At 44.3% G+C, this 16,201-nt stretch overlaps 1 protein-coding gene across 1 annotated transcript; it reads left to right on the top strand.

Moving 5' to 3' along the window:
• The first annotated feature begins 2,985 nt into the window (after positions 1–2,985).
• LOC311021837 (interferon alpha/beta receptor 1b-like) lies at positions 2,986–5,184 on the top strand. Its single transcript, XM_084022677.1, has 2 exons — positions 2,986–3,242; positions 3,762–5,184. The coding sequence occupies exons 1-2, from the start codon at positions 3,037–3,039 to the stop codon at positions 4,120–4,122; spliced, it is 567 nt and encodes a 188-aa protein (XP_083878803.1). The 5' UTR covers positions 2,986–3,036; the 3' UTR covers positions 4,123–5,184.
• Positions 5,185–16,201: the final 11,017 nt, after the last annotated feature.

Genomic DNA, 16,201 nt, shown 5'->3' with positions numbered 1-16,201 from the left:
TTTAGGCGGTGGGTCCAAGAGGCTTTTTTGTACACCTCCACATGGGCTATTTAGGAAAAAATATTTCATGCGTGTACGCTCAACCTAGAGGGGGGGCTATTGCTCAGAAAAAGGGCATAAAATCAGTCACATTTCATGTCGCCATTAGGTATGGCAGAGTTCAACTGACAGCTGTGTGTGGTGCATGTGGAGACGTGTGCCATCTCTCCTCCTCCCTTTGTGTCCAGGCTGTAATGAGAGGAATTAAAAAAAGGAATTAAAAGTGGCATGGCTGTTGATCTGGTGTGAGGCAGATTGAGCTGCATGTGAGATTCACAGTTCCCCATGTGTCACTGATAGATCTCTGACTCCATCTGGTGGTCGCTGTGCGCCTGTGTCTCTCCCCTCTATGCTCCCCGAGTGAAGATTGAGTGAAAACCTGGCTGATTTACACACTTGGCTAAAAACATTTTTTTTACCTACTTTATCATGACTTTAGGCGGTGGGTCCAAGAGGCTTTTTTGTAAAGCTCCACTTGGGCTATCTAGGAAAAAATATTTCATGCGTGTACGCCCTACCTAGAGGGGGGGCTGTTGCTCAGAAAAAGGGCCTAAAATCAGTCACATTTCATTTTGCCATTAGGTGGCGCTCTACCTGTGAGTTAAAATTGCAGTGCAAGCATGAATATTTTGGAGCAGATCGGAGAAGAAACGGTGAAGTTATAACAGCTTTAATGCCTATGGCGAAAGTTGAAAATAGTAGCGCAGTCAAGGCGTCGCCGTGGCCACGCCCCTAAATATTCTGGACATCTTTTGATAACTTTTTCTCCTTAAGGCCTTTCCAACAACATATCCAATTTTGATCTCGATCGGATCAACGGTATAATCAGTTTTTGATTTTGTACGACCCCTGTGAATGGCCAAAAACAGGCAAAAACGGCCAAAAATGGCACTTTTTGGAAATTTGTGGCAGCGCCAAACATTACCCAATTTTAATGAAACTTGAAATGCATGTTCTTTGAAGCTATTGCAACATAGGTTTCGAGTTTCGTAATTTTGGGGGCAAAGGTTATAGAGTTATGCTAATTGCATTTTGGTAGCCCAACCCTCTAATGTTCATTGGCCGATGTCTCCTGATTAAATGCACATTTTCAGAACATTTTCGGACCATACCCTCAGCAGAAATGCGCAACTTCCTTTTTTTCATAAAATCCAAGATGGCGGAAAATTTCGGTAGGCGGACTTTGGTACTCCAAGAGGATTTTTTGTAGAGGACACTTGTTTGCACATGTGTGCAAAGTTTCATGTCAATTGGAGTTACGGTGCGGCGGGGCTGGCGATTCTCCAGTCTAGGTGGCGCTAGCGAGCAACTTTTTCATGAGCGAATGCAAAGATGCCAAATTCTTCAGTTTTTCACCAGGCCCTATAGACACTCCAATTTTGGTTAGTTTTTTTTCACGCTCAGGCCCCCAAAATGCAGGGCGAAGGCGTGAAAGAATAATAAGAAGAAGAAAAAACATTCGAATAACAATAGGGCTTCGCAGCCCGACGTTGTCGGCGCTCGGGCCCTAAAAAACATTTGAATAACAATAGGGCTTCGCAGCCTGACGTTGTCGGCGCTCGGGCCCTAATTAAATAACAATAGGGCTTCGCAGCCCGACTTTGTCGGCGCTCGGGCCCTAATAATAATCGAGCCGTTTTATGACTGAACATACTGTTGATGACTGTGTAGGACACAGCGGGATTCTGGGTCGGGCTTGGGCTTCAGACTCGTGATGTGAGCGGGACCGGAGCAGAACCGCTACTTTTATAATAAAAATGCCGCTGTGTGCTTTCACTGCCCCCTCGCTCAGCTCCACTCGGGAGGCTGTAATTAAGGTGACAAACGGTTGACGTTCTTCTTGCATGTGATGTTGATTCTTCCCCTACGTTGCTAGCAAAGTTGCGCACTGCCCTCACAATTCGATTCGATTACGATTCACAAGGTAACGATTCGATTCAATTTGATTCTACGATGCATTGCGATGCATCAAAAAAAAATTCATTTTTTCATCAGTTATGAGGCAATACAAGCAGTTAGCAGTTAGTTAATAACAGCTTTTATTGGCTGCTACATGTGTATTATCACTCTCCTGTATCTTTGACATAAATGGCATTAAATAAAATAAAATAAAATTGAATGGTACATGGTATTGCATATGGCATTTTCAAACCTGAAAAAGAAAACATAAATCACTGCTTTCAGTGCTTTCAATGAGAAATGTTTCTCTTCTCCCTCCTTTTGATCATATTCACTGAAACCGACACTATGCTCCGATAGAACAACATAAATCAGCCGGTTTTAGAAAAAAAACGTGCATCTAAGCGTTGTTTGTTTTGCAAAAATCCACAGCGCCCGTATCATCCTGTCCACAGCACAGTTCAGTTTGTGTACACGCCACAGATCCCACCTCCCCCCATATCACAGGCACATGCCTCAAGCTAGGCATACTCTAGGACGCTAGCATAGCAGTTGCTATCTATGAGTAAGTTAGCCAGCCTACCTCTGTGTAGCATGTACTCCATGCAGTTTATCGATGACACAGGCACGCGCAATGACGAGCACTCAATGGGAGCTCGGTGGTAGAGGGGGAGGGGCCTGAGTGTTGGAAACATTCCAAATGTGACTCGATCTGCCAGACTTGCCAACTGCAACTTTAATTACCCGTCTATCGCGGTCATCTCCCTCCGCCTCAGCCATCTTGATTCTTTAGTGTTGTTGGAGAAATGCCCCCGGAAATAATTGAAACTTCACAACTTTATTGTCCACTCAAGGCCAATCGATTATGGCATGTTGCCGCATCGATGCTGAATCAGGCATGCCCCGCATTGCGATGCATCGCCAGATCGATTATTGTTGACACCACTACTGTTTAGGGTCCATATCGGCTGATAACAATCGGCGGCCAATCGATCGGATCATCCCTACTATGTAGCCTATAGATGTAGCTAGCTGTTGTTCACAAGTGGGCAAATCACTTAGCATTAGAGGTTTTCAGATTTCCGTCACTAAAGTCTCATGTCGATCTCTCTTCTCTGCTCCTCCCTCCAGTATCTGTGGGACTCCTCTGGTTCTGACATCCCTCGCCTCCTCACCCCAGATTCAGACTCAGAGCTCTTGTGTGATAAGGTGACTATCTGTCCAGAGCCTCTGGTCCTGGAGATCAATGATCCTGCCCAGGAGGCCCTGGTGAAACCCCCCTCAGGCCTGGAGCCTGACAGCAGGTTGGCTTCTCTCTGACTCTTAACAGGTTTTGTATGAAGTGCCGCTACTCTGGAAAGACAAACTCCTCCATGATGTGAAAAAGTATCCATATGTGCAGGTGGAGAGGCACGTCCAGTCCCATCTATCATTCTGTAGCATTTACACCAGATCAGCCCATTAAAAAAATTAAATTGCAGTAGCTGGGTTTCAACCAGTGCAGGGCAGCCACTCTATGTATTTAGAACACAATATGTAAAATTCAAATACTTTCCACTTAAATTTCTAGATTTAGACCTAATCAACAACAACAAATACTCGATACCTTGTGTTTAAGCTGAATAAAGTGGGTTAGAGGTTTATTCTCTAAGAATGTGTTGATTTGTTATGTTTATATATATATTTGAATTACACAGTCAGCATTTAAATATTAAATATTTAGATATAATATAATGTAATATAATTTAGATATAATATAATGTGTGGTGTATATTTGTGAATTAATAAATGGATGAATTAATAATTCCCCTTTATGTCTCCAGTGGCAGACCCAATTCCCAGGACAGCAGCGGCAGAAGAGACTCAGGAGTGTACTCCACAGGGAGCAGCTCCGGACACAGCTCAGGCAACAGCTCAGGCAACAGCATCGGCAACAGCATCGGCAACAGCTCCGGACACAGCTCCGGCAACAGCTCCGGCAACAGCATCGGCAACAGCTCCGGACACGGCATCGGCCACAGCTCCGGCCTGCAGCCCCCGAACACCAAACAGTCATCCGTGGGGGGCGGAGTCTCTGGGCAGGGCCCTTTAGACTTGGAGCAGGTGAAGATGCAAGACATGGCTCGGGGGCTCAGGACTGAACTGGTGATTTCAGACGAGGGCATTGTAGACATGTGTGTGTGAAGAAATGCATGCAATAAGACTGTTGTTGAGAAGAGCATGCAGCAAGGATCATATTAAGGAAGATGGAGGTTTGCGGCGTGCCTTTTTTATTCAGCTGTCACTGTGGAACAAGGACAGGAAAGCATTAAAGTGTGGAAAAGGACTTTCACAAAACATGTTATCGACTCTTCACGGTTGACATCTCTCTCCTGAAGAGCTGGCTCGAAGATGTAGATCTTTTTTCATTAAAACCAGGAAGTAACTTTCCATGTTGTACATTTCCTTCATCTGAATAGCAGTCTGGTTCCAGATAGTAGCTTCATAATGCTAATTGGGTAGAATTACATAACCATAAAAAGATGAAGGTCTGAGCACACCAACAAGATAATGGTGAAGGATCTGGGAAGTAACAGGATCCCTGTGAGACACTCAGAGCAGTGAAAGCTCAACCAAAGAGTGTGTAATTGTGGCAGTGCTGGTCATTGCCAGTTAAAGTCTCAGACGGCAAGTCCGGCGGATCAAGGGCACTTTTGAATGAGATTTTACAACTCTCACGCTCCTCCCCCACGACCACGAGCTCATTCCCCTCAACTTCGTGCCCTTTGAAATCCCTTAGATCATGCCACCTTTGAAATGCGGGTCCGATGTTGACTGGTTTTATCACGGGCACTGTCGCAATCTTTCTGTTTTTCCTTATTTTCCACCGGTGTTTTCTTTGCCTTGGTTGTTTTGGACCTCCTCGTTTGGGTTTTTAACCGAGGAATTGGAAGCTTGTTCCTACTTCCCTCTGTCTCCCCCTATGATAGTGGAACGACCCGAGGGGGGAGGGGCTCTGTGTGTGCACGAAAACAGCCCTGCGTGCTGATTGGACAGGATGACCCCGGGCTTTGTTGATATTCTGCAAAACAAACTACAGTCTCTACGTGCTTTTTTTTCTGAAACCGGATGATTTATGTTGTTTTATTGGAGCATAGTGTCGTCTTCAGTGAATATGATCAAAAAAATGTTGCCGACTGGGACTTTAATCTGCTGACTTAAAACGTCTTCAAATGTCTTATATGTTTTTCTAATAAAAAGCCTTAAGAAATATGACAGTCTTAAATTCACATTTGATAGGTCTTAAATATTTTTGGTCACATTGTCTATGTCTTTGGTCTGACAGACTGAAGAAGGATGTTGAATGTGGGGGGCATTAGCTCAGGAGGTAGAGCAGGTTGGCTGGTAACCGCAAATTGCTAGTTCGATCCCCGGCTCCTAGCTGAGCTTCTGGCGTCTCTGAGCAAGACGTCTCCTGACGAGTCGGCTGTCGGTGTGAATGTGTGCATTAATGGGTGAAAGTCAGTCAACACTGTAAAGCGCTTTGGATGAAAGCGCTATATAAATGAGGACCATTTACCATTTACCAATGTTGTTCTCCTGTGGGAGGCACAATCCTCAGAGAGCAGAATCCAATTGATTGTTTCTGATACTACTAGCAGAGTTTGTCACGGATGGGACAAGTTACCAGTCTATCACAGGGCTAACATGTAGAGACAGACAGGTTACCAGTCTATAAGAGGACTGAGATGTACAGACAGACAGGTAACCAGTCTCTCACAGGACCGACATGCAGATACAGACAGGTAACCAGTCTATCACAGGGCTGACATATAGAGACAGACAGGTAACCAGTCTATCACAGGGCTGACATGTAGAGACAGACAGGTAACCAGTCTATCACAGGGCTGACATGTAGAGACAGACAGGTAACCAGTCTATCACAGGGCTGACATGTAGAGACAGACAGATAACCAGTCTATCACAGGGCTGACATGTAGAGACAGACAGGTAACCAGTCTATCACAGGGACATATGTACAGACAGACAGGTAACCAGTCTATCACAGGGCTGACATGTAGAGACAGACAGGTTACCAATCTATAAGAGGACTGAGATGTACAGACAGACAGGTAACCAGTCTCACAGGACCGACATGCAGATACAGACAGGTAACCAGTCTATCACAGGGCTGACATGTAGAGACAGAAAGGTAACCAGTCTATCACAGGGCTGACATGTAGAAACAGACAGGTAACCAGTCTATCATAGGGCTGACATGTAGAGACAGACAGATAACCAGTCTATCACAGGACTGAAATGTAGAGACAGACAGGTAGAGACAGACCAGTCTATCACAGCGCTGACATGTAGAGACAGGCAGATAACCAGTCTATAAGAGGACTGACATGTAGAGACAGACAGGTAGCCAGTCTCTCACAGGACTGACATGTAGAGACAGACAGGTGACCAGTCTATCACAGGGCTGACACATAGAGACAGACAGGTAACCAGTCTATCACAGCGCTGACATGTAGAGACAGACAGGTAACCAGTCTATCAGAGGACTGACATGTAGAGACAGACAGGTCTCTACATGTAACCAGACTATCACAGGGCTGACATGAAGAGACAGACAGGTAACCAGTCTATCAGAGGACTGACATGTAGAGACAGACAGGTAACAAGTCTCTCACAGGACTGACATGTATACAGACAGGTAACCAGTCTATCACAGGGCTGACATGTAGAGACAGACAGGTAACCAGTCTATCACAGGGCTGACATGTAGAGACAGACAGGTAACCAGTCTATCACAGGGCTGACATGTAAAGACAGACAGGTAACCAGTCTATCACAGGGAGACATGTAGAGACAGACAGGTAACCAGTGTATCACAGGGCTGACATGTAGGGACAGACAGGTACAGCATTTTTAGCGATGATCAACATTGGTTAAGATAGGGCTATCAGCCAAATGGCTTAGTACTAGCGCGATGGTACAGTGTGTATATCTCGTAAATTACCCCACTAATAATGCATGGAATATTACCAAACTTATGCAGTAGTACACATAGTGTTGGTACTCACAAAACAAGGCATTTGAAAGTTTGTAAGTACACCAGGAGTTTATTTAAAATAACACTTGCCTGATAGCTTCTATCCTCTGCTGCTAACGCTACCGCTGGGTATGAAAAAGATTTGCTGAATTTTTATAAATGCTTGTATCAGGTGAACAAATGTTGATGAGTGTTTTAATACCCCTCTCCCTCCAGACTGCAAACACCCCATCCAGCCGGGCAGGCAAGAATGAATGATTTTGACATATGGGTGTATGTATGGAGATACTGGGAACCTGGCAGGCAACTTTTATCTGCTTTAGGATACGTAAGGAGTACTTCGCAGTGAAGTTACAATTAATTAATTTCACTACTGGGGCGGAGTCAGAAAACAAAAGGGCAGGAAGTGAATACATGTCGACCGCAGCAGCTTCCAACTGTAGCCACAAAGGGTTATCCTCATCTTTGCCACTTTTACCGTTCCAGTAGGTAAGAGCCCTGGAGTTAGCTGCCCAGTAGAAGTGTTTAAAGACAGGCATCCAAGACCAACATTTTTGGAAGGTTTTTGAAGGTGAGCCTTGGATATCCTGTGTGATTTGTAACCCCACACAAAGGCCAATATGATAGAATCAAGCTTATTAAAAAAAGATGCGTTTAAGTATTTAGGCAAGTTCTGGAAAAGGTATAGCAATCTGGGTAGGTTCACCCTTTTGATTGCATTTACCCGGCCAATCATAGATAGGGGTAATATTCTCCAAGACTCAATATTTCTTACGTTTTTTTTATAGATTCTGTAAAATTAAATTTGAAGGGATGTTTAGGGCTTTTAGTCAGTTTAAGCCCTAAATAGGTGAAAGACTCCTTCATCACTCTAAAAGGCAATTTTGTCAGAAAGTCATCAGTGAATTGGTCTGTTAAGGGCATGAACTCACTCTCCCCCCAGTTTATAATATAGCCAGAGATGCTCCCGAAGGCATTTATATATTCTAGCAGGACGGGAATGGAGACCACTGGATCAGCTAAACAGATAAGGAGGTCATCCGCATACAGTCACAGTCAGTCTCAGTACTGCCTGACCTAATACCTTTAATGTATGGATGTCCTAATACCAATAGCAAGTGGCTCCAGTGCTATATTGAACAGCAGGGGGGACAATCGGTCCCCTTGGCGGACACCACGTTGAAGGGTGAATGGACCGGATCTGTCCCCATTCGTTAGAATGGAAGATTTTGGGTTGCTATATAATATCTTGACCCACTCTATGAAAGTGTCACCAAATCCAAATTTCTTAAGTGTTGCAAATAGATAGGGCCATTCTATCATATCAAATGCCTTATGAGCGTCTAAGGACAATATAGCTGCTCTGTCATTTTAATCGGCATACATGATATTAAGAATACAGAAGGAGTACCTGCCCGGAATTAATCCTGTTTGGTCAGGATGTCACACCGGTATGTCAAGCAGAGTTATTTTGTCCTGTCTCCATGTTTGTCTTGTCATTTCCTGTTTTATTATGAAAAGTAACTCTCCTCTCGTTTCAGGTCACTTGCCCTTCCTCATGTGCCCAAGTCTGATGTCATCCTTGATTCCTGATTGTCTCCACCTGTCGCTCATTACCCTCATGTGTTAAATAGTCTGCGTCTCCCTTTGTCCTGTGCCCGTGGTTTTTTGTTGGCCTTTTGCCTTTGAATTTTCATAGCCTGTTTTAAGTTAGTTATCATTGTTCCTGGTTGTAGTTTTTCCCTCCCCGGAGGCGTTTTCTGTTTAGAGCTTTTTTTGTTTTCCCCTTTTTAGACAGTAGGGTTTTTTCATCGTTCCTGGTTGTAGTGGCTGTTTTTATCTCCGGCCCCACCCCCACCTGCGGCAGAGGGATAGGCAGCTTCAGCAGGCTACTCAGCCTCAACACCTGGCTCTCCTCTGCCTGCAACTCCCACCATGTTGGCTTCATCAACAACTTTGATGTTTTCTGGGAGAGGCGACATCTTTTTGGGTCGGACGGACTTCATCCGAATCAAGCAGGTGCCCGCATGCTGTCAGACAACCTGGCACACGGTGTAGAGCATGCTAATTTCCCCAACCCCTCACCAGCTGCTCTGTACGCCACTAATTGACGTCCCCCAGGTCCTTGCCCCCATTCATTCAGCTCCACCTCTGACTACCATGCCCACAACACCGGACTTGGACCTCATAGACTCACCAACATTTCACCCATCCCCATAATCATTACACTCCATCATCACATCAGACACTGCCACACCCACTCTGTGAACTTAACAACCTCAGACCACTCACAAAACAACCGTCCTCTCCAGTCCACAAGCCACCTGTCAACATCAACATGGCACTTTTTAATGTTCGCTCTCTTTTAAACAGAACTTTTTTAATGAATGATGTGATTTAAGATAATAAGTTGGACTGTCTTCTTTTAACTGAGACATGCTTGGAATTTTTTATTTTCTACTAGAGAGGGTAGAAGAGGGGGGGGGGGGGGGGGCGGCATCCATCACCCACGACTCCGGTCACACGAAGCTGGGGCCTGTACTACGAAGTGAGTTCAACATACCCAGGGTATCTTTCAGAGATCCAGCTTAAGTAACCCTAACAAAGGCAATCGGAGATAAGCGGTCACACGAAGCTGGTTATCAACTCATTAACTCAACCCAGGGTTTACCTGTCCAGCTATGAGCGCGTGCACATGAAAGAGGCGGCGTTTGCAGCATTTGACCAATCACATACATGGATCAGTCTACGGCAGCGGAGCGGTGTATTTCACGTACGAGGAGCGAACCATAATCTTACAGAAATACGAAGAAGTTAAACATATAATGCTGGCAAAAAGCAACAGTTTCATCTGCCAAATGCAGGAAGAACAGCTGGCAAAAACTCACCGACTGTGTGAATGCGAAAGTCGTATTAATAGTATTAGTAGTATAATATGACTACCCCATCATAAGGACACTACTAGATCTGACTGATTAAATGCTAACCTTAACTTCGCTGATAGCTTAGTGGTAGCGTTACCGCCCTATGAACCAAGGCTCCTTGAAGCGGCCCCGGTTCAAATCCGCCCTGTGGCCCTCTTTTAAATCATGTCGTCGCTCTCTCTCGTCCCTTTAACTCTTACGATGTCCTTCCGCAATAAAAGGCCAAACATATAACTTTAAAATGATGAATGTGTTGCTTGGATGTAATTCTTATAACGTGGTTTATGACAATATCAGCCTCATTCTTTCAGCTGCAATCCTGGCGGTGTAAAGCGGACTTGGGAGCAAATAAAATACATATAAAAACATAATTCAAAGTGGTCAGTAGGATGTACGCTGACACAGACAAGTATTTCCCTCCGATGAGAATCTGTATATCTCTCATATAAAACATCATCAGACACAGACAAAAGGGTTTTGCCGGTCTCTGTACACTCTATAGTTTTCCTATGAGACCCTCTCACGATCCACCAAGCTTCTTTTTTTTTTTTTTTTCTTATCCGCGCACCAAGAGAGCTGATTGGTCAGTAGGCGGTGTGTTTCTCCACGTTGATCTCTTATCAGGAACATAATCTGCTCCTGAGCAGGTTAGCTCCACGCTGTAAGTTACCATGGCGATCTACCCCGGTAAGAAGTGAACCAGCGTCGTAGGACGGAAAACCCAGAGTTAACCCTTAAGTTACCTCGCTAAGCACAAATCCTGCTTCGTAGTACAGGCCCCTGGTTATCAACTCATTAAGTCAACCCAGGGTTTACCTGTCCAGCTATGCACGTGAAAGAGGCGGCGTTTGCAGCAATTGACCAATTACAAACATGGATCAGTCTACGGCAGCGGAGCGCTGTATTTTACGTTCGAGGAGCGAACCATAATCTTACAGAAATACGAAAAAGTTAAACATATAATACAGGCAAAAGGCAACAGTTTCATCTGCCAAATGCAGGAAGGACAGCTGGCAAAACCTCGCCAACTGTGTGAATGCGGAAGTCGTATTAATAGTATTAGTAGTAGTATAATATGACTGCCCCATCATAAGGACACTACTAGATCTGACTGATTGAATGACAACAGTAACTTCGCTGATAGCTTAGTGGTAGAGTTACCGCCCTGTGTACCAAGGCTCCTTGCAGCGGTCACGGTTTGAATCCACTCTGCGGCCGTCTTTTAAATCATGTCTTCGCTCTCTTCGGGTGCAGTGTGGAGTCGGTATGAGTGTTTTTAATGCCATGCTAACTAGAACGATTGACTTGCGCTAGCCATAGCACAAGCAAACTCGGCAACTAGAAGAACTGAATGAAATTTGTTGAAAACATCTCCAGACGTCTCGAAAACACCGGCTGAGTTAGAAAATAGGTCTTATGTCCAAAATTCCGAACTATCCCTTTAACTCTTATGATGTCCTTCCACAATAAAAGGCCAAACATATAACTTTAAAATAATGAATTTGTTGCTTGGATGTATTCTTATAACGTGGTTTATGACAATATATCAGCCTCATTCTTTCAGCTGCATTCCCGGCGGTGTAGAACGGACTTGGGAGCAAATAAAATAAATATAAAAACATAATTCAAAGTGGTCAGTAGGCTGTACGCTGATAAAAAAAGTCTTTCCCTCCGATGAGAATCTGTATCTCTCATATAAAACATTGTCAGGGACAGAAAAAACGTTTTGCCGGTCTCTGTACACTCTATAGTTCTCCTACGAGACCCTCTCACGATCCACGAGCCTCTTTTTTTTTTTTTCTTCTTATCCGCGCACCAAGAGAGCTGATTGGTCAGTCGGCAGTGTGTTTCTCCACATTGATCTCTTATCAGGAACATAACCTGCTCCGGAGCAGGTTAGCTCCACAGCGTAAGTTACCATGGCGATCTACCCCGGTAAGAAGTGAACCAGCGTCGTAGGACGGAAAACCCAGAGTTAACGCTTAAGTTACCTCGCCAAGCACAAATCCTGCTTCGTAGTACAGGCCCCTGGCTGTGTCTGACCACTACTGTGTATTTTTTAATATTGCACTGAGGAAGAACTATCTAACTTCTGAAGTGGCTGCAAATTTCATGGGGATTTTACAGAGCACTCCTGCTGAAATTTTACCTGCACCCTGCAATGTTATCGTTGATAATTTTAACAGTAGACTGAAGTCAACTCTGGACTCAGTAGCTCCACTTGTAACAAAAACAATAAAAAGAAAACCTACACCCCCATGGAGAAAAAACGATGAAATCATTGAACTAAAAATAAAATGCAGGAGTGCTGAGAGAAGATGGAGAAAAAGTAAATTAACAGTCCACTATGACATTCTACGTCAACAACTCAAAACCTATGATAATGCAGTCAGAAAGGCACGAATTTCCCATTTCTCAAAACTCATCACCAACCATAAAAACAACCCCCGGTTCCTCTTCTTCACCTTCGATATTTTAATAGGTTCTAAGTCTAATGAAGTTTTTAAGACACCCACAGATGATCTTTGCGAGAACTTTGCAGACCACTTCAGAACCAAAATCAAGGACATCAGATCCTGCCTTTTATCCCATCAAGTTTTATCTGTTAACACACCTGAACTGATGTCCTTCCCCGAGGAAACAATGGAGAGTTTTGCCCTGGTTGATGCAAGGACACTTGGTCGAGTATTCTCCCAAGTAAACCCAACAACCTGCCTTTTAGAAGAAAAATGCACAAAATACTGGTGATAACTTCCCTTTGCGACATGTCACATGACTTTAAAAACTTGCGGTATCTCCAGGGTACCTCCCTCCGCATGCTTTTCTGTGCAGCTGGGGTGCAGTCGAATAGTCTTTTTTGCTTAGGAAGGTTCCTAACTGAAGAAGTGACCCGGAAGTAAACAAGTGGCCACCATGATAAGAGCCGTTCGGATTCTCTAAATGCAAAGGAAAGGAGCTCCAATGCTTCCTTTCAGAGCTCCTTTAGCATAGGATGCAATGGACCTTCCTATGCGAAAGGAAAGGAGATTACGCCGACCCACAATTCTTTGCGAGAGCAACATTTAAACAGTTACTTTCATGCCGACATATAGTAATTGGAATAGTGATGATAAATGTGTGTGGACAGTGATAATAATTGAATGGTATTTTTTTTATTTATTTCAATCATGTTACAAACTTGACAAAAACGAAACTAAAACCACAAATGAAACGTAAATAAAGCAACCGGTCAAACAGAAAGGAGGAGCTGCTGGACCTGAAGCCAGTCAGCGAACCAGCTGTTGATAAAACCAACATGTGGAGAAGTGGACGACGCGATTTTTGTAGTCCATTATTGTAGTTTCTCCAGCGCAGACACACGTCAATCGCCAGTGCCGATCATCAGCTGTCAATCATCAGCGGCCGCGTTATAATGACGTAGCTTAGTGAAAGTCCGGTCAGATTCTCTGAGCACCGCGGTCGACTTTTCCTAAATCCTTTTGAGTTCTCCTATCGCCTTTCCTTAACCCCGTGACGTTTTCCCCATAGGTCAAGGAATAGGAGTTAGCAATAGGAGTTAGGACCTTATTTTTTGACTATTCGACTGCACCCATGTCTCAAATAAGTGCGGACATAAGACACTCCCCTTAATGTTGCCTAGTTGCCCTAGTTGCTTAGAATTACCCACGTGAGAAAATTCCTCAGCCTCCGTCAACAAGGGGGGTTCAAATGCCTTGGCTCGAATACGTCAGCGACGAAGAAAGCCAGCGCCACTGGGTAGACCATATTCTTTGTGCAAAGTCCGTGAAGTTTCCCCTCGCTCGACAGTTTTTGTTATGTATATAATTATTAATAAAGTTTACATTTTTTTTTTTTTTTTTTAAGTCTGTGAAGTGCACCTGTGTCCGACTTGATGTGGTGGGAACTTGACGTGTTTATGACGAGTTCCGGCGGATCCTCTCAAGTCTCGTGCATGCATAGACGCAAATGCATGCGATCCGAAACGCAGCCAAAAGTCGGACACAGGTGCACCTCACGGACCTTTTTTTTTTTTTAAACTTTATTAATAATTATATACATAACAAAAACTGTCGAGCCAGGGGAAACTTCATGGACTTTGCACAAAGAATATGGCCTGCCCAGTGGCGCTGGCTTTCTTCGTCGCTGACGAATTCGAGCCGAGGCATTTGAACTCCCCTTGTTGACGGAGGCTGAGGAATATTTTCACGTGGGAAATACCACGTGGTAATTCTAACCAACTAGGGCAACGTTGAGGGGAGTGTCTTATGTCCGCACTTATTTGAGACCATCTGCACAGAAAAGCATGCGGAGGGAGGTACCCTGGAGATACCGCAAGTTTTTAAAGTCATGTGACATGTCGCATAGGGAAGTTATCACCAGGGCTGCGTTCCAAAAACAGTTTGAGTCGCCCTCGCTCACTTGCCCTCAGCCCTTGCTATGACATCACACGGAGGCCACTTGGAGGGCAGAGGGAAAGTGTGCGCAGGAGGAGTGAAAGAGGTAAATGGAACACACCTGCCCTCGTTCACCAACAGCCCAGACAATCATGGATCAACCACACGTTGTTGGAGTAGCGCTATACTGCCTATTCCAAATTACACAAAATATGCGTTAGACTCATTTCATTGAGACAAAGACGTATTTTGCGCTTGACGGCAATACGTCGGCTTATATACTTACACTTGTAAACGGTGGGCTCTGCCATAACTCTGCAACAGACAGTCTAATTCAGACAGTCTAATTGCACAATTAGTACCTGCCCTTGCTGGCTCCTTTAATTCATTTTCTTCTTCTTTGGTGGTGAATAGACAGCAGACAATGGTGTTTGAGGTTCATTATCGCCACCGCATGGACATATTTTTCGTGCACCACTGCAATGCATTGTGGGTGATATAGTGAGTGAGGGCGACTCAACCTGTTTTTGGAACGCAGCCCTGGTTTTGCGAGGCAAATGCATGCGCATGCATGATTGGAAACGCGCCTATTGAAACCTGAAAGGATGCAGCGGCCGCTACTTTCAAATTAAAAGCCCCCCGCTAAGAACCCAGTTCTAAACTCCGATAGGGTGCGATGTAACGCTCTTATTTTTAAGACAAATTCGTTGTCTAAATCGTTTCCTCCGCCGCAACAACCTCACTTGCAGAAGGATGCCAGAGAATTCACAGAGACGCTGGAGAAGTTTGTGATATTTTCATCCCAGATTTTTGAGATGAAGGAATTAAACGCCTGTTCCAAATAAATGCCTTGTCTGTTAAGTGATTGAAACAAATTATTATTTGGTATTTTACGGTATGATAACTCCCGGCCTGGGGAGAGAGACACGCATCACAGTGCTCAGCTGCAGACACAGCAGAGAGATGACGAGACACGGCTCATCATGACTGACAGGCATCAAGGCCACTCAGCGTTACCTGACCGACCCGCCCCCAGATACTTCTTTCAAAAAAAGAGGCCTGTGGAAATGCAGGGATAAGTCTCATAAATTCACTTGCTCACCTGTCTTGCCAAATGCATTGCTTGTCTATTTTTGTTGAACAGATTGCAAAGTGGCACTTTTATTTTCTGTATTTTTGAACTTGATACAAGTTATGACACAGCTGCACTTTTATTTTCTCTATTTTTGACCTTGCTGTTATTTCACGTTATTGCGTTAGAATTTAGATACAGCATGATGTTACTTATCCGGAGGCGTGGAGCGAGCGCGCGTCGGTCTGAAAGTCTGATAACTGCACAGGTCCTTCACTCAACTAAATACAGAGAAATGTCCCACACAGCAACATTACAGAACCAAACAACAGTAATGTAGTAACTGTAACTGTCTTTGACAACTTATATGAGGAAAAAAATACCACAGCTGTATGTGGAGAAGCGTCCGTCCTCCCGCCTGTCCTGCCGACTCTTCCTCACATTTCTGCCCGAAAAACAGCGTCTGTCACCGGCAAAAAACTTTAACTCACCAAGTGTTTGTGATAAAAATGTATGTTCACCACAAACACAACAACGATTGTGGTGATCTGTTTTAAATAAATGTATTTATTTATTTTATTTTAAATAAATCACCACGACTGTCAGACAGAGTCAGACAGCGACCTGATGCCGATTATGTAATTATGTACTTTAGCGAGAAAAACCTAACTTTGTCACTTTCCAGGATGTTTGCTGGGGGAACACCTAAGAAACACCAACGTCAGCATCATGACGTGTACCATTGCGCCTCATTAGGAGCCTCACTTTCTGTGGGAATCTGTCACGGATCAGAACCTAAGGCTCAAATGCAGGCAAGAGACAGACCAGAGCAGTT

This window comes from Eutrigla gurnardus (assembly GCF_963514095.1).
Source record: "Eutrigla gurnardus genome assembly, chromosome: 12".
In the NCBI taxonomy this organism is placed as follows: Eukaryota; Metazoa; Chordata; class Actinopteri; order Perciformes; family Triglidae; genus Eutrigla; species Eutrigla gurnardus.
Note: the sequence above shows the minus strand (reverse complement) of the source record. Positions and strands in the feature narration are given on the sequence as shown.

Coding starts and splice junctions, on each gene's coding strand:
- LOC311021837 (XM_084022677.1), top strand. CDS start 3,037: ATGTCGATCTCTCTTCTCTGCTCCTCCCTCCAGTATCTGTGGGACTCC. Junction 3,243..3,761: donor GGCCTGGAGCCTGACAGCAG/GTTGGCTTCTCT, acceptor TTATGTCTCCAG/TGGCAGACCCAATTCCCAGG.